This window comes from Thermochaetoides thermophila (assembly GCF_000221225.1).
Source record: "Thermochaetoides thermophila DSM 1495 unplaced genomic scaffold scf7180000011816, whole genome shotgun sequence".
Lineage (NCBI taxonomy): Eukaryota > Fungi > Ascomycota > Sordariomycetes > Sordariales > Chaetomiaceae > Thermochaetoides > Thermochaetoides thermophila.
This window is the reverse complement of record NW_006383032.1, coordinates 5,492,276-5,510,711: the sequence shown is the minus strand read 5'-3', so window position 1 is coordinate 5,510,711 and position 18,436 is coordinate 5,492,276. Positions and strand designations below refer to the sequence as shown.

Genomic DNA, 18,436 nt, shown 5'->3' with positions numbered 1-18,436 from the left:
GGCCATCGCCCGTCTAGTAATACAATACATTAGAATCACAAAAGGCAATCTGTCAAGTCTCGACCCCCAATCTCTCAGTGTGGCCTGGACCTTTGCGAACTCAGGAGACCGAAAGGGAGAGAAGACAAGACCAAAAATAACTGGAACGTTGACCAAGCGTTCCGGACGCGCTGAGGGCGGCTATAACAAACCAAGACCCTCCGAAACAACAAAAAGGCCTGACCGAGTAGCAAAATGTCACGACAAAGGAAGCCAGAAACGAAGATGGGAACGAGCGAACGGTCAGGCGAGGAACCTGCCAACTGGTGGAGGATCTCAAGAATCTGGAGTAACAATAGAGAGAGGCCGTGGTGAGCCCTACATCACCTCGGCAGCTCGCGCCTGCTCCTGGTCTTGTTTGCGGCGCCCAAACAACTTGGACTTGCTGCGATTCGGGTCATCTTTGTCTCCCGACGAGCCAATATCCAGGCCCAGCGTGGCGCCAAGCCGTTGCTTTGTCGACGGCCGTTGAGTCGGGGTATCGCCTCGAGCCGCAGCCGCCGCCATCGCCTCCTGCTGAGCCTTCCAGCGACGAATGCCATCGCGACGTTCTTGGCGGCGTTCTTCAACTGTTTGTTGGGAGATGTGGCCGAAGCCGTTGCGGCGCTTATAACAAGCGTCCATCAGCTGGTTGCAATCGAGCATACGACGGGGGAAGTTCTGTACAACACCAAACATTTCCATCGGGTCTTGGACTGCGCGGATCTCGCGCTCGCCCAGTTTGAAGATCGTGAGAGCAATGCGGAAGAGCGTTCGGGAGCCCTCATAAAAGAAGACGTCCCACACGCGAAGGACTGTCTCGATAGGCAGCGTGCCAATGAAGCAAGACATAAACCAGGCTGTCATGCAAAGCGTAATAGCAGGCAGCCGATTGGGGTCGCTAATGCTCCCGCTGGTGTCTCCCCTCCTGTGGCCCTTCTTGCTCTTGCCTTTCTTTCCCCCATTGTCGAACTCGTCACCACCAAGCTGTTTCCACACTGCGGGCATGGTCTCCTTCAATGCTGTCATCAAAACACCCAGGTCGACCTTGGAGCCCTCTAGGCTCATCTCATGAGTACCTGGGAGGTAAACACGGGTGATAATGTTGAGTAGCCAGAACGCATGTTCTTCGGTCTCGACAAAAAGGAGGAGCAGCCCTGCGAGGAAGTTCAGTGATTGGCAATAGCCAATGCGTGGGTTGTAAAGAGCAAAGGCATGGAGTACGCGGCGCAGCGATGTAATAATCGGAGGTTCCGGAGCAGGAGGAGGGGGAGATCCGTCAGCGGGCGGCGGGGGACGCGGAGGCTTGAACTTGATATTGTCGGGGAACGTCCGGTACAGATCCTTTTCGATGTCTTCCACAATGACCGGCTTGACTCCCGGTGTTCTGCCGGGAAGATAGCCAGGCTTTTGAGGGTCGAGGCCCGACTTTTGCACTAGCTCATCGTATACTCCACGGTGTTTGCTGAGAATGGCAGGGCCGCCAGCATAGTAGAACCACGCAGCACCCCGCCAATCTGGAGGAATGCCCTTGCGAATAAATCGTTTGGTTTTCGTGCTCCGAGGGGGGAATCGGTTCGGATGATCGGTCATGAGTGAATTCTCCTTCAGGAATGCAACCCACTTCTTCCGCCTGCGGGCAAGGTACTCGGTATACTGGGCGTTCCACGCGTCGTATTCTTGACGGGTTATATTAGCATTCGCCTTGCGGAAACCATACCTATCACGGCTATCAGGATCCTCTGGCTCTTCTGCGACGACAGGGGGAAGTTCGGGAGCTGGCGCCGGAGAGCTAGGCGACAACAGAGAAGGCGCTAGAGACGGCTGCTCCGACTGTGTCGATTGTGGCTCTTCAGGTTGCTGCATTGGCTGCTGCTGCTCAGAGTGTTGTTGCTGCTCTGGTTGATCCTCCTGGGATTGCGGTTGCGTTGTGAGGGCTTGAGGTTGCTCCAGATCGGAATCGGCCGATAGAGGCGACACTGAACGAGGACGCTCCGACTGCCTCGTATCAGGCCGGGGTTGTTCCGATATTGAGTGTTCCTGATCTCGCTTTGAAACTGATGTTGGTGAGGCTGGCCGAGGAGACTTGGCGCCCTCATCTCTCAGAGTAGCCAGGTCATCGTCTCCGTCCAACAATTTCGCCGAGTCGTGTTTGTCTGAAACCGATTCGACCTTATCGCGTCGTTTCATGGCTTCAGAAGCCAGACCTAACCCAACGTCATTCGGCAATGATTTGGCCAGCAATGAATGTCTCGTTCGACTAAGTCGCACCGACTGTCTGTTGGCTTCGCGCTCTGGGGAGTTGGGAATTGTTAAAGCGCCTGGAATTGATAGGGTTTCATCCATGGCTTCCAGCACCTTGTCCCTCACGTCGCTAACGTCGGAACTGCGACTGACGGGTCGTGAGCCTTCGCGGTCGGGCAAATCAGGCTCGTTATCGCTGTCGACAAGGAAGTCGTCGTCGGGGAATCTCCGGCTGCGGCGAATGTTCTCCTCGGCATCGGAATCAGTGAACCCTCGCTCATACATGCCCATAACATCTTCTAGACTCGGTCCATCGTCCACGTAGCTCATTCGCCAACTCCTGCGCGCATAGTCGTTGAGAATCGATTGTTCTTCGAAGCTGCTGGCCTTAGTCAGGATGCTGTTTCTCTTGGCTTCTTCGCTTGTGAAACCGGTGCCCTGTGCAGTTGAGACTGTCAATTGAGATCGACAACTCGAGCGAGCCTCGTCACTAGATACCCATGGCGGCACATCCTTAGCATGCGGGACATAAGCATTATACTGATGCGATGTCGACTGCCGCGCGTAAGGGCCCGCGATCGAGGGATTTGCTTGTCTTGGGAAAGTATTGTTCGGTGCAGGATTGAGGAAGTCGGTATTCGGAAATTGTGGGGTTGAGGTATTGACGTTATCAGGAGGATGGGAAGCTCCGGGAATACGGCGAGGGGGGAAGTCGTCATTGGGAACGGCATCAGGAGGAGTGTTAAGAATGGTCGGGACCTGCGGGCTGGGTTCCGAGCCGTCGACAATTGGCTCATGCAACCGCGGAGCCGCCATGCGTCTCGATAAAGCGCCATCCGACTGCTGCGATCTGACGCTTGCCTTCCTTGGCCGCGAAAAGTTTTCGACCATCGCCGGGCTTCCCGTTCTTGCTGGAGCATGCTTCTCGTCAACCGAAGCGTTAAAAGTATGCTTGACTGGCGTTGCCGGGGCAGAGTGTTCTTGTGGCCTAGAAAACAGCGGAAATTTGCGCGTCTCTTGTCGCGAGAAGTGTGCTTCATATTCCTCGGGGATGAAGGGATGCGACGAAAGACCCGGGAAAACGGATCGGGGAGGAGGCCTTGCTAGCGAAGGCGACGGCGACGGCGATTCTGTTCTTGACCTGTGCGGCATGTGGTAGTCGGGGACGCTCGGGCTCGGACTGGGACACGGTCTCGGAGGTGCTCTCGAGTTGTAGTAGAAGGTGTCACTTCTCGGGGAGATGAGGTCGGGAGGGACATGTCTCTCAGATCTCAATTCGAGGACGGGTCGTGGGGGTCGCGGCGAGGTCGAGGACCACGTTGCATCGTTTAAGGAGTTTTGGGAGCGGGACGGGTGGTTGCGACTGTGAGCAAGGGCATGGTCAAACGAGTCCGTCGCATCAAAGTCGTCACGCCTCGACCGGGGTGCAGGGAGCGGCCAATTCTGTTGCTGGCTATGATGCGGCGGCGGCCGTGTCGGGGGAAACCTAGCCGAATGCTGAGCCGGATTCCAGGGCCCCGAGGCCATGTTTGGCGGCGGTCTTTGGTATGCCTGGAACTGGTGCCCGTGCGGTTGCTGCTGATACTGCTGGTGCTGCTGGTGCTGCTGGTGCTGCTGGGTATGCCGATGGAAGGGTTCGAACTGGGCCGCTCGTTGATATTGCTGCGGCGGAGGCCGATGACTCTGGTCGTATCGGCGGTCGTAGGGGTCGTAGGGATCGTAGGGCTCTCGTTCCCGGTCTGCTGAAGAACTTGAGAGCGAGCCGGGCGCGCCGCCAGCAGCGTCGTCGGTCGAGCGGTCCATCACCAAGTCGTCAATGCAGACTGGATGGTTGCTGGCAGCCGTCGCAGTGACGCGGTCGGTCACGATCACAATCGCAGTCGCAGGTGCAAAAAGGCTTAGACGGCGGGCCAACGGAGCGGAGCAGGCAAGAAGTTTGTGAAAAAGGCCATCGGGAAGACCATGGGCTAATTTTATTGTTATTTTCGCTGGCGAGATCCGATCAGCGCCCCAAAATGAGCAGTTCAGTCAGCAGCCTCCCTGGAGCCCCTGCATTGCTATTACTGTGCCTGCCTTGCACTCTCTGCACTCTTTGAACATTCCTTGTACATTCCTTGCACTGCCTTGCACCTTGCAATCCATCCCCAGCAAATGGGAATGGTGGGTCCCCTTCGCACGCCTGCTTGCAGCTGCACTGGATCCAAGTGGGTTTCTGTCAGGTACCGCGGTCACTCGGTGGACCGCGCTTCGGGACGAGAGCCGCCATTCTCCCAGCAATTCCAGCGATCCCAGCTCCTTATGCCCAGAAGAAAACTTCCACTCAAGTAGACTGCCAATCCCAGACGCCGAGTGGATGCGGATGCTTGCTCGACTATGCTGACATCCGCGCTGCATGCCTGAGTCGGCTCAAAATAAAAACAAATGCCTGCAAAGAGCCCGAAATGTGCCGTCGACGTCGAGTTCCTGGGGAGAACTTGCCTTGAGAAAGACCAAAACCTGGAACTTCAACCCCTCATCATGCACAGAACTCTCCATGTCTGCAACTCTAAAAGTAGACATCACCTCACTCCACGTACGCTGCATGCAGAGAAGCGAGATGCTCTCTCCTCGTTTATCTAGCCGGCTACTCGGGTGTGCTCGAACGGTCATATATGCTGTCTATTAAAGGTAAATATCGTAATAAACCAGATGCCTACAATCTTACGTATCTCTTGCCCACTTTATGGTCTGCCAGAGGCACGCATTACACAGGTGTGTGTGCCGTTGCAGTCGGATCTCTAAATATTCTACTCTGTATGTTAGCCGCAAAAAGAACTGCTATCAATGACTGGGTATGCAAGCTGCCGTTTCCTGCGAAAGGCAGTTGCACGCTGACAGAAGCAGCCTCAGCTGTTCCTGGCTGTGTAGCATCGGCGATTACTTGTAAGTTGTCTCGCACTAAGGTCTTACTTCCGAACTCTCTGGATGTTGTGACAGCTTGAGGAACAGCGAAGTCGTGGCATGTGCGAATGACTATGCCCTCGACACAGAAATAAGAGAGGCAGCCACGGAGCAGTGTTGTTTCAGAGATGCATAGTCGCAGAACCAGTCAAAGAGACTGGCGTCCAATATGAAGCTATCACAATCAAACGCAGCTTGGTTGGATCCCGAATCCTTTGCGCTCCGGCCACGCTCTCCTTTCAAACGTACCGGAGAAGAACAGAGCCAAGGACAATGAAAAAGTTGAAGAGTCGACAAATCCAATCTGTGCCATCATCTTTGCAAGATAGTCTGTCTCAGGCTAAAATCTCCTGTCACAGTGCTTACCTACGCCACCTTTCACCCAAAAAATTATCAGTCGTAAGGCAACCCCTAAGAATCACCTGTACTGCGGTGGCAACAGTCTGTACCTTGAGCCATGAAAACGGGCAGGCCATGACCGTCCATTGCCTCAAGGCTCTCTGCGGTTGTCCACCACCAACCGCTGGAGCTAGCCTTCTAATCGCCGTCCCCTGTTGTCAGACCATTGAACAGAAGACATTTACAGTCTTTGCCCAAGCACCCCCATGATGTCCGCCTGTCTGGTGTCACTTGCACACAAACTTTCAGCTTGTGTTCTTGAACCCACGACGTTGGAAGCTGCAAAAGCTCATGAAAAACCCGCCGGCTTGGTTTTGGCGAGCGTTCCGGCCCACTCTAGCGTCCGGCTCTAGGCTGATTCGGGGAATGTCTTTCTCGCGGAGAATGTCACCACGGTGCTCGGCGTCCCCTTACCCCTTGCAGCTTTTTTTCTGCCCTGTGGTGCCTTTGCCGTGGAAGTCTCGAAAAAATTCCAAGCTTTCGTTTTCAAAAATTACGAAGCCCTGATGGCAATCTGTGCAACAGTCTTGTTGAGGATCTTTGGCCCATCCAGCGGAGACTCCAATCTCTTTCGGCTTTCCGGCATCCCCGTCGACGAGAGAATCATCTCAGAGAAGCAATATCGTGCGGGCACTTTGTCAGGCCGGACGATGAAAGGACCTCGCGATAAATCATGCTCCGTAGCCTTGCGTGGGACACCTGAAAACTGGACGGCTGCCAACATCCGTTCGGCAGCAGAAACCGATAGAATTGCATGCAGCAAGCTCCAACGGGCAGTTCAGGGCTGAGGGCGCAGGGCATGGAGTGCCCAGAAGTGTGGGGCGTTCAACCTCAACTTCCGGAGTCGTCATCATCCAGCGTCCAGGTCAACGGCCTGCTGCGAGCCTGGAACCAGAGATTTGATAGTTGACTAAGACACGCCAGACGCGACACCAACACAAGTATGCGCGCGCTGAACAGGTTGGTCTCCTTAATATCGACTTTTTCCACAGAAATGTTCGACATAGCCAACGGAAAGACGATAGTCCAACAGGTCCATTCTTGCAATCCAACAGTAGAGCGTTTGATCGGTAAGTCAAACAGAACTGGCCGCCATCTTTGACAATGGGCAGCACACTGTGGAAAACAAGACAGATGGCAATATTGCCTTGACAAGACGCGGATGCGGTTGTCGGGACTTCAAATTTCCACAACACCAGCTGGGCTGTGGAGTCTCTAAGCAGAAACGGAAGTTTCACGTGATCTACAGCTTCAACGTGTCGGGTTCCTGTCGGTCAATGAAGGTGCCAGCAAAGCATTGCATTAATCCGGCCTCAATGATGCGATGCAAGAGCAGAGAGAGGCAGAGACAGAGAAACACGACCTTTTGTCAGCTCGGCTGCAACGAGCCTCTGAAGTTTCAAGTTGCGTTTTGTCTATCTCGTCCCGTCTCCTCACGGCCGCGCCGCATCAGGAGAGTGGGTCCAGCCCTGTCGTCGGCTGCCAAGACCAGGTCTGTGCTCCACCGCCAGCAAACCAATCACAGATATACTTTGGTCTTGGCGTGCAGCATGGACCAGAGAGCGATCTGAGTCCCCGCTACCCTCCTGCAGATTCCACAGCCTTCTGCTGCACATCGCAACGCCCAAGGCCTTACGGAAGACAGCCCCGGCCGCGTGTGTGCCTTTATAGATTGATGCCTCAGGTTCCAACGCTGCCGCGATGTGACGCGCAAACACAGCCCAGACCCTGGGCAACCCAGCTGGCAGAGCTCTCCCCGCTCAATCCCTTCTCCGCAGGAGCTCTGCCGCGCGCAGAGGAGACCGGGCGGCCCCCTCTCCCACCCCCTTTGCTCATCTTTTCTTGGTCCTGTTTGGCCTGTGTGGAGGAGGTACGTACCTGTGCGGCAGAGCTTCCCAGCCTTCGCCCGCCTACCACCCACCCCCGAGAAAAAATCCCCTTCACCCAGCCTTTCCTCCCCTTTCTCTCGCTTTCCTCTCCAGCGTTCTCTCATCCATCTACCATCCAAAACTCGTCCTTTCTGCTGAGTTCTGACCTCAAGGGACTCAATTGACATCTCCTGAGCTAAGATAACCCACTCATAAAAATGTCCGGCCGCAAAAGGAAGCAGAACGAGGAAGAAGAGCTCGTCTCCCTCCCCAGCGAGGAGGAAGAGGAAGAGGAGTAAGTCAACCGCCCAGCAGTCGCACAACTTGCGCGATCCCCCCATTGTCATCGCCTAAGCATCGCGACAAGCCTCGACACATGAGCAAGCAGAGCTTTGGCGTGCATGTCACGGCGCAAAGTCTTTGCTCTAGTGTTGATGGCCAGCATGGCAGGGAGCTCTAGGAGCTTGTTCTCCCCGAGTAGCTACCACGGAGGTAGCGTAAGCGTGCTTAGGGGAACTGCCGCATGCCACACATACCCCATTTGCCAGCAAGCACTTGACGCAGTGCTAACAGGATGACTCGTAGGTATGTAGAGGACGAGGAAGAAGAGGAGGTTGATGATGAAGAGGATGAGGACTATGATGAGGAAGCTGAGGGCGAAGGTGAGGAAGAGGAGGAGGAGGAGGAAGACGGCGTTCAAGGTAAGTTAACCTTGCTGCTCTCTCACAATGAGCACGCATGTGATTCCCGGCAGTAAGCAACGTTGTACTTGCTGGAAACACCGCGCTTGTCGGCGCTTGCAGACTTGGCTTTTCACAGCCCCCCTGCATCTTGTTTGTCATTACATGAGCTGACACTTGTCTACAGAGGACGCCCCTCCCAAGAAGAAGCTAAAGACCGCCCCTGCCGCTGACGGCGAAGTTCCCACCAAGAACGGCAATGCCGTGAACGGTGAGGATGAGGACGAAGAGGTTGAAGATGAAGAGGGTGACAATGAGGAAGGCGAGGAGGAAGAAGAGGGTGATGAGGAAGTAGAGGAGGAAGAAGAGGGTGAGGAGGAAGTAGAGGAGGATGAGGGTGAGGAGGGTGAGGAGGGTGAGGAGGGTGAGGAGGAAGAGGGTGATGAAGAGGAGGCGCCTGCAAAGGCCGCACCCAAGGTGCCCAGCAAGGCTGTCGGCGGAGAGGCTGGTGCCGCCCCGAAGGCGGTTGCTGCTGGCGGTGATGAGGAAGACTGAACTAGATGATGCAGCCTGTCATCCCGGACTGACCCGACTGATGACGAATGCCTTTGACACCCTCCAAGAGGAGGAGGCCGGCAGGTTGATCGGCTGCTTGCTTCTCGCTCGATTCCTTCGCCCTGTCATCTGGAACGAGTCGTTGAAGTAGTTGCTTTTGTTGCGACTTGTGGTTTCCCTTTACTTTGTGCGTAAATCCGTTGCTTAGAGGCCTTTTGTCTGCGTAGTGGTAGCTGCTTCGTAGGGTTTTGCGTTTTGCAGGATGGAGGTTAATAGATTCAAATTTGACCAAGTCTGTGTGCGTGGTTGAGTGAAAGAAATCTTGGAATTTTCTTTTTACAATTTCTCCAGCAGAAGTTGCTCCTTTCTCGGTCACATGTATGGCCGTCGCCGGGACCAGGGATCAGTACCCCGTCGGGCACCTGATTTTGGGCTGTCTGGGGTCGCGATGTTGCCTTGAAGCGAGGACGATACGGCATGTTAGATAAAAGACAAGAAAGGGATATCGAGTGAAGCATTGCAGCAAAATATGATACTATACAGTACAAACATTCCGCTGAGCTGACGCAGCTTTAAATGAAGTTGTTGACAAAGTGATGAAAGGCACAAATGGAAGCGAAGTTGAGTTCCATGTCCCCAACAAGTCGACGACTCCACCCGCGCTTCAGCTTTTTTTGTTCCTCCTCTTTCTGACCTTGCCCTTTGGGCCGATGCGAACAGATGTTCTGACGCCCAATCATCCGCGTAGGACTCTCGGTAGGCTACGGGAATCAAACGCCCAGCCTACACTAGGTCTTCACAAAAGCCAGTCTGTTCACTTGATTTGTCCGTCTTTCTGTGTCAGAACGCCTTGTTGGGTAGGGAGTTTTCTGGCCATTGGCATCGCTCATACTGGCTGTTGTTTTGTTTACACTCTCCAACTCCCAAGACGCGCAATTGCCCTTATCAAAAGAATGCATTCCTCCCCTACAGGGCGATGTCTAGTGCCATGCCAGACATTATTGAGCTAACATTCCCGCAATTACATATGACATGCGGTCCGATGCAGTCCCTTTGCCGTCCAAAGGCTGCAGTTCCGACTGCTTTTGACCCGGTTGAAGCAGAGTCTAGACACGAGCGGCGGTGTTGACGCAAAGTAACCCCTCAAGGGCTCTCAACGGTACACCTCGGCTTAAATTTCCCTCGTAGAAGCATTCACTTACGTACACTTCTATGTATTCTCAATGAAAGCGGCTGTGGGACCCAACTTCCTACTCGGCGGCTGACTACTTACTTCGAGACACCGAGGGTCTTGAAGAAGCATGTGAGTGAAAATCAACGTCCCCCACGTCTCGCGTGGGCGCTGAAGATCCTTATCATTTTCACAAAGACCCTTACCCACGAGATGCTTCAAGGGTCCCTTGACAGGTATTGTCACCTTGTCAACGCTCTCCGAGAGCCGCCCGGATGCAACGGGGGACGGGGAACCTCGGAATCCTTCTTGTCGGAGTCCTTGTCAAAAGCAGGGGATGGGAGGAGGGGGCTCACGGACGAGAGTGTCCTGAGAGTGAAGCAATAGCAATCACTGTTCGCCTCACGAATTGCCCAAAAGCAGAGCTCAACAAAAGACAGCCTCACCGCCATCTCGATTGTGATTTTCATCAAAAGTTTGTTTTGCCGAGTGCAGAAAACCGAATTGGCAGGCAGAATGCAACTGCAACTCTATGCAAGTTGCGTTACTCTATGGAGTGGCAAACGCTGCTCCGCACCGAAGAGCGAGCAACGGGTCTGGATGCTTGTGATTTGCAGGCAAGCAGCTTCTGGGAGGTTGGTTTTGCCCGGCTGAGAATCCCATCTCACAGCACTGCCTCATGAAGCTGTACGTGTATGGGGTTCCAACCTGGAGTTCGTTCACCGAGCTACTGAACTTGTATCCTTGACAAGGCTCGGGCATCGTATCCGGGCCCAACATCACAGGTCACATTCCCAATTGGCCGTCACCAACCAGAAACAAAAGACGAAAGAAGGCGTGCGTGAGTGTTGGGTCTACACTAGAGCTACAGGCAGGGGGGCAGTGTAGCGTTGAGACGTGCAGCTTGGCCAGCATCAACCGGCTCAGCGGATGCATGAGCGAGGTATATCCAAGGAAGCAAGAGGATAAAGTCGGCATTGGCAACGCACTCCAGGGCACCGTACAGGTCTAATCAGGTGGAGTGGGGATCGACAATGCATGGACTTCTGTGTTCTCTCCAAGGGAATTCTCAAGTTGACTGTGACGCTGCTGCCGGTCATTCCCGCTGCATATGTGATGGAAGTTGGAGAAGTTGGAGACGGGACTGTTCGGAAGCCGTTGGCAGGCTAGACAACGAATAGGGACAGGAGCATTCTGAAGCGAGGAGGGGTTCCTCAACTCTTTTCCAGGAACCTTGCATTATTGGCGCCGCAAGCGTCGCTGCACAGACTAGTCTTTTGCAGCAGTGCACCAATGGAGTATAGGTCCTTTCTAGGACGTTGACAGGCTCGCAGTTGGAGCGAGGACGCGGAGTGACAGGTAGGTATTCTGCCTAGGCAAGGTAAGCATCCTCCGTGCCGAAGAGGACAAGCTGCCCTGGAATAGAGCTCGGCAACTTTTGACTGAAGAAAGGGATGGACAGGACCGTGGATGTGGATGGATATGGCCCAGCGCGGGGAGCTAAGGGTGAGAGAGATTATCTCGACAGACCAGGCACAGAAATCAGAATGGAGTCAAACTACCTTAGATACCGTCCACAATCCACAGATAGATAATTCCAACACAAACCATGACATGCCTTTGCCTAGCCCGCTGGTGATAAGACGACCTGGAAGCTCGACAGGCAGGCACTTATCTCAAAGCACTAGGTGATATTATATCAGCTGGGGAGCGGGATGGCTGAAAAATTCTCATGTTCCTATACCAACATCAGGCTTTGGGTAAGGGTTCGTTCAGCGTTCCAGGGGGCGACCGTCCAGGGGCCATCCAAGGCTGGAGTGGCCTCCTCCCGCACCGCGGCCCCACTGGCTGGCAGCTGACGGCCAGCTGTGATAAGATAAGGGCCCCCCACCATAGTTTTCGAAAATTTAGCCCCGCTTTCCCCAGGCTCTACCTCGTTAGCTTCCTGCTTGGCGCCCGCAACGACCACTGCTTTCTCTTCCACCGTTGGCTTGTGAAAGGGAGCGAATGCCAGAATGGTGCCATTTTCATGTACGCTGCATGCAAGTCTACGGTCCAACGGAAATGGCATGATCTGACATCATGGTTTCAGAGCAGTTCTCGCTGCCGTTTGCGCTTTCACCGCCTAGGAGGGGTTAGCGGGCGCCCTGGGCTGCGCTGAGTGCGAGCAGTTTTCTTCCATTTGCCCCGTTTTTGGCATGGGGGAAAGGCTTGGGGGGCCACATGGAAACATGGAATCCTCTCGAGTCTGGATGTTTGGGAGTCTAGATGGCCTGCTAGGACCTTGATCCTTCATGGACTTGGGATTCATTGTGTCATGTTTCGTACGGACACGGCCGCCGCGGACTCAGTGGCCGAGGACGCAGCTCAAGGATGGACGAAGACAGCTTCCCATGCCAGGCAGATGACAAGGCTTGTTGATGGATAGACGACGGGCTTGATGCACAGTTGCCAACGATGACACTGCCCCGTTCGCCTGGCCTCACCCTGGACGCCCGGGTCCCTCCTCCTCCTCCTCGTCGCCCGCCCGCCGACCTGCCGTACCTCCCGGTCAACATTACACTAGAAACGCTAGTGGAGGGCACCTCCGCCACTTGCGCGGGGTACCTTGTTGATCTCCCGCAGCCGGCCCGGCGAATGCTTACATCCCCTATCTGGTAGTCATGTCCTTACTTGTCCTGTCCGTTCGTCCCATTGAGGTATAAGACCCCAGGTCAGCTTCGGTCCGCCAAACACAACACCGCTATCACCACGGCAGAGCCGCTATGTGAAAGCCTTCCTTTTGCATCGTCTCCCTTCTGGACCCTTCTCGGGCTCAGCCTAGGAGACGACCTCTCCGCACATACCGGTTCGTACTTGGACGTTCACGACGGGTCTCGATCGAAAGAAAGAGAGTCAAAGAGTCACGGTGCCCTCGACAACCACCTCGCCAAACACAACACAACACCACGACACCACGTCACCATCACAGCCATGGAAACCACCACGGCGACTATGCGTCTCCCGGGAGGGATTGATGCCACCTGCGGCAAGGTAAGAGAATGATTCGCTGCTCATCACCTTCTATGGGTTATGTTGCCCTCTTGTCCGCGCAATGTGGGAAGCTTGACAGCATCACAGAGCCATCGAGGTCGTGGTAGCTGTCAATGGCTATGGTCTGATATATGAATCAATGTACTGGACAAGGGCTACTACCACACTACCTGGTCTCTCTACATCACTGTCATCTCACCTCCTACAACAAAAATCAGGACTGGACAACTGACATAGCTTCGCTTACCTAGATGGCCCTCTCACCCCTCACCGACAGTTACGACTACTCTGCTACAGGAGCGATGGTCGTTGATACTCTCCCGTGGTGTCTTCCCGACTCCCCGTCTGCGTACTTGGACGACCCGGTGTGCGACTATGCCTCTCTGGCCAGAGGCTCCAACTCAGGCTCTGTCTACCCCAACCTCGGCCCTATCAACTGGACAGCCGGCTACTCGGACCCCCTTGCTGGCATGACGTACGGCCCGCCGAGCTCCCTGCTCCCGCCGGATCCTTTTGTTGAGACCGACTCGGACGGCTGCGATCAAGACACCTTCACTTTGACCAGTGATCCTGACGCTCCCGGTTACATTGCTTCTGCCGAACCTCGCAGCCACAAGCGGACCTGGTCCGAAGACTCGGCCTTAGACTCGGCCGATGACAGAGCCAAGGCCGCCAAAGCGTTCAAGTCCCGCATCCCCGGCAGGCGGCACGGCGTCCAACTGCGTACCGCCTCTCGAAAGCCTCGTAAGCCGTCTACCTCGTCCTGCTCCTCCAACGGCTCTGCCTCGTCCATGTCCATCAAGCGCTCACCCTCGGAGGAGCCCGATGATGACCTCACTCCGGAAGAGCGCCGCGCCCGCCGAAACCACAACTTGGTTGAGAAGCAGTACCGCAACCGCCTCAATGCCCAGTTCGAGCGCCTACTGGCCGTGTTGCCGGTCGACCAGCTTCGTGGCAATGGCTCGCTGTCTGGCGATGGCAAGCCTGAAGGCAGCACGATCAAATCGAGCAGCAGCCACACAAACGAGGAGAAGAGGATGAGCAAGGCTGAGGTGCTGGACCTGGCGACGAAGCGGATCCGTGCCCTCGAGATGGATCGTGATCGGCTCGTCCGGGAACGGAAGGAGATCCTCAGGAACATCCAGCTCATGATGGCCGGAGTCGCTGCCAGGCAGCAGGGGGTTGGCGTCAACGTTAGCGTTGGCCACAGCGTCAGTGGGATGGGTGTTGTAGGGGTTAAGGGGATGGAGTGATGACGAAGTTCATGACGTTGGGATGAGCGGGGTCTGGCGTTGGGTTCGTATGGGTTGGGCGTAATGGATAATGGATGGGAATTGGATGGCTCTGGAAGTTATGGGTTAGGGATTTCTCTTCGTAAAAGGAAAAGTTGGAAACAGGAGGCTCGTTTCTGGTCACAGTCGTTTCTGATGTGCCGGGCACAGGCTTGCGTTGGATAGGAAAGGTCATGAAGTATAACTGCATTCTTTACGACTCGAGGTTAAAAGTACAGAAAAACAGAGAGTGTATAAAGAATTAGATAATGATTGTTCGAACAAGCTCTCAAAGCAGACGGATAGAAGCATACCTAAGTTTCACACTTGGGTTGAGATCCAGGGGCAACATGTATTTATATCCTCGGTAAACACGGGCATCTCACCTTAAAACCGTAGATCCGGCGACTACATCCGGTCAGTGTCCGATGCCCGGGTCGGGTCCATCTGCAAGCCGTGTTTCCGGGAGATGCCGAGCTGGCTGGCCACCATCCACCAACCTACACGCTGCCAGTTGAAACAGAAAACGTCTTCTGGTCAGCAAGGGTCTTGATCTGCTTCGCCAGACCCTTCACTTCTTGGCTTCAGCCTCAAAACGACGGCCCAACGTCATCGACGACCCGGATCTCGTTCAAGCTCCCCGTGCTGCTCTCCAGGGCTCAACTGATATCACCTTAGCCTCCTCCGTCGCAACTTGATGCGCTCCTCCGCTTCTCCGGACACAAACTGACACTGGTGTCATGGAGCGCGGCGGTATTCTATTGACACGACGAAATGCGACGAGATGCGACGGAGCCCCTTTCATTTTGGTGAGCCGTCACCCTGTTCCCCTGGTCGTTCTAAGCAGCGCAGTCACAGCGCAGTGTTAAACGCATCCTCTCGAAGGTAGCTCCGTTCAGGCGTCTTCAGGGCTGCGATGCATGACGCGTTGTGCGATGCATCGACATTCCTGAGCCCAAAAGCGGGTCGCTCCCGCGGTGGTATGATCTCGCTTCCTAATCGACTGATGGATATCCAGCCTGCACTTGGCTTTAACCTGAACTGATTTGACCATGGTCGACCTCTAAATCTGACCCTACGAGCAGCATCGACGATTCAACGTTCGAGAAAGCAGATCTGTTCGGATGCTTGGCCGTGGGGGGACGCTGCATCATGGGGTGACTGGCTGACGGGGACGGAAAAGGGGCAAACGCCGTCACTGCCAAGGGGGGCGCTTACACGCTTAATCCGTACACGCAGCTTCACTTACACGACTCCGCATCTACTTGTACACCATCCCAAACATCCATCTTTACACTGCCCTGCCATCCACCCACACAAAAACTTCCCCATGATGATCTCTATTCCCCATGTCCGGCCCGCCCCTGGTTAGTGACAGCATTGTACGGTTTTCGTGTATCACGCGTTGCATCTTGTCAATACCTAGCTCCCTTGCTCCCCTGCACGTGTCTGGCTTCCCCAGATGTTTCGACCAACGGCCCATGCCCATGTTTCTTTCATCAGGCCCCAGACTGACGGAATGCCCCCGGGCTGCCATCACTGGCTTTGGCCGCGACCAGAGAGCGCTTGGTCCAGCTCGAATCTTCAATATCCCCACCCTGAGATTTCAGTAAGGGTCTTTAATAGCCAGCAAGATTATCATAGAGCCGACCGAGAAAGCACATAATGGCCTCCAACCCCCATCAACGGGCAGGCAAAGCGCGTGGGTATGAGCAACCGGCTCAGGTAAGTGGCGTGATCCTTCTCCAGCCGGTCGAATCAGAATCACGGGACCGGAATGTACGGCCGAGCATGCCCAGAACATCTTGGATCCTCGGTCAGGATACTCAGCTGATGAATACGGCAGGCGTTCACTATGCTATTTGCCATGTGGTGCTCCACGTAGACGGGTGTCCCATTGTTCGCGCTGGAGTTGGCCCACCTCTTCCCCAGAACATCAGAGAAATGACAGACTCGGACCACGCTATCGGCTTCTGATATTGTCATTTGTGGCTGAGTCCAGAGCGGTGCATGTTGTCTTAGGCGCGCGCGAAGTTCTTTTATTGCCTGCGTTCTGTTCCTAGCCGCATTGCTACGAGCCTCGATGTGACGCGGATACGCCACGGCGTTGGTTTGAGACTCAGCTCTTCCCAGCCCAGTCAGTCAGCCAGTTAGTTCGAACGTCAGTCAAGCGCGTCAGCGGTCGAGTCCAGTTTCAAGCTGAGAAAAAACAAAACATATCACATCCTTCCAGAATATCTGAATATTTGGTTCAGTCCTGATTTGATCCATCAACCTTCATACACCCATACAAACACACACAACCCCCTGAATCATGAGTGACAGAGAGAGCGAAGAAAGCAGAAGCAGCACGCCTCTCTCTACCGACTACGACTCCCAGGACTCAGACTATGAGGTGGGAAAGTCGAGGAAGCGTCGCCATGCGTCAGATGGGGGCAGCAAGAACAAGAAGAGGAGAAAAGCCGATCAGAAGCTATCTAGCTCTAGCCAAAAGGAGCAGCAAGAGGAGACATGGACGACCAACAAGCCCTCATCAGCAACATCCTCTTCAGAGAGCCCCGAACGCTCTCCAGGGGAGGACAACAAGGCGCCAACATCCACGACAAACAATAAAACTACCAAGTCATCTCGTCCCCATTCTCACTCACGTACCCGCCATAACCTAGTCGAGCAGCACTACCGCCAGCGCCTCAACTCCCAGTTCAAGAGGCTGCTTGACATTCTCCCCAGCACGACTACCCGAGATGGCATCAAGCCATCCTTCACTTACCATCACCGCACCCCTGGCATGCCCCCTACCCCGACCTCCAACGCCACAGTCCTCCCTCCCCTCTCCGAAGTCCTTGGAACATCGCGCAACCCCCATGTTCATCACCACCTCAACGGCCACGGTCGGCTGCCCAGCAACAATTACCCCGCCACCACCAGCGGCGATGCTAGCAACAGTACCAACAACAGTACCAGCTGCACAGCCAAAACGCCAAGCGGCGTCGGCGCCCTTGTAGAAAAGGGCTGCGACCGCCGCGTGAGCAAGGCCGAAGTATTGGACCGCGCGCGCCTGTATATCCAGGCGCTGGAGCGCGAGCATCGCCGGCTCATGGCCGAGCGTCGCGAGCTGGAGCTCTTGTGGGAGGAACACAGGCGACGGGAGCAGGAGGCGCATGCTGCAGCAGCTGCCATGCAGGGTCATCACGCTGCTGTGCCGGGACCGCCGCCGCCGACGCCGGGGGCTCATCATGCTGGTTTGCAGGTTCAGGGACAGGCGGGGCAGATGACGGTTCAGGTTTCGGGGTATCCGAGCCCGGTTTCGCAGGTTCAGGGTGGCTTGAGGAGGTGATGGGGGAGAACTTTTAGTTTGGGGATATGACTGGGAAGAATGAGATGGGGTAGGGTAGTTGAAAACATTGGACAGCAAATGACTTGACCATGACGGGGACGATTCACTTCATCCATTCACAATGGTTTCAATTGTGCGGTTCAGGATATCTTTGGGAGGATCCCTCGATTTTGATGACCTGATTCTCTTATTTGGTTGGGTTACGGCCTGAAGGGACTGCGTAACTCATTCCTGGATTACGGCTCATGGCACATCATGGGAGGGGCTTAGGTATCATTCGGCATGGTTGGGGCGGTTCAAGTGAAATCAAGACTCGGAGGCCGTTCATGTTTATTTATCTATCTATTGATTTATTTTTTTTCGCATTATGTTCATCTTTATGGGTTATGTTTCTGTGAAATTTTTTTGTTCCCCGAGTTCCCTTGTACATAGTTCGACATTGTATACTCTGCCATGTTTCTCCGGTCTCTCTAGCGTTCCACGGCTCTCGAGTTCAGAATCAGAGGGGCAGCTTCATTTTCACAGCATGATCTTACCTCTCTGTTCTTCACATTATGTCCACCATTATTATGTTTCTAGCAAAGGCATTTGCCTATGTGATTAGGTAGTAAATCCCATCCAGAAAGCCAGCTAGCATACATTTCCAATGCTGCCGAGCCCCATCATTATTGATACGCTGCGCTTTGTTATTTCAGACAACTAACTTGCCTTCGGCCTTGTAGGTTCCCCATACCTGCAGACTATTGATTTGCTAACCGTGGGTCAGGCTCGATCTCCCTGTCCAAACCCCTCCAAGAGTAGAACTCAAAAAACATACATCCATTGGCCTTAACTGTCTGATGATTGCCTGACTTGATGGGAAAGTCTCCTGACGCTGCGTCTAGGGATCAACTGAGGAGCTTGCTCAGGGATAGTTAACC

At 54.6% G+C, this 18,436-nt stretch overlaps 4 protein-coding genes across 4 annotated transcripts; 3 read left to right on the top strand and 1 right to left on the bottom strand.

The window, feature by feature from the left end:
* Positions 1-357: 357 nt before the first annotated feature.
* Positions 358-4,065, bottom strand: CTHT_0035870 (GTPase-activating protein gyp3-like protein; the record flags this gene model as incomplete). Its single annotated transcript, XM_006693953.1, has 1 exon — positions 358-4,065. One exon carries the CDS (start codon positions 4,063-4,065, stop codon positions 358-360), a length of 3,708 nt encoding a protein of 1,235 aa, XP_006694016.1.
* Positions 4,066-7,687: 3,622 nt separating this feature from the next.
* Positions 7,688-8,704, top strand: CTHT_0035860 (uncharacterized protein; the record flags this gene model as incomplete). The annotated part of the gene is made up of 3 exons (XM_006693952.1): positions 7,688-7,764; positions 8,055-8,170; positions 8,337-8,704. The coding sequence occupies 3 exons, from the start codon at positions 7,688-7,690 to the stop codon at positions 8,702-8,704; spliced, it is 561 nt and encodes a 186-aa protein (XP_006694015.1).
* Positions 8,705-12,848: 4,144 nt separating this feature from the next.
* CTHT_0035850 (uncharacterized protein) lies at positions 12,849-14,161 on the top strand (the record flags this gene model as incomplete). Its single annotated transcript, XM_006693951.1, has 2 exons — positions 12,849-12,908; positions 13,160-14,161. The coding sequence occupies 2 exons, from the start codon at positions 12,849-12,851 to the stop codon at positions 14,159-14,161; spliced, it is 1,062 nt and encodes a 353-aa protein (XP_006694014.1).
* A 2,332-nt stretch (positions 14,162-16,493) lies between these two features.
* On the top strand, positions 16,494-17,516 carry CTHT_0035840 (uncharacterized protein; the record flags this gene model as incomplete). Its single annotated transcript, XM_006693950.1, has 1 exon — positions 16,494-17,516. One exon carries the CDS (start codon positions 16,494-16,496, stop codon positions 17,514-17,516), a length of 1,023 nt encoding a protein of 340 aa, XP_006694013.1.
* Positions 17,517-18,436: the final 920 nt, after the last annotated feature.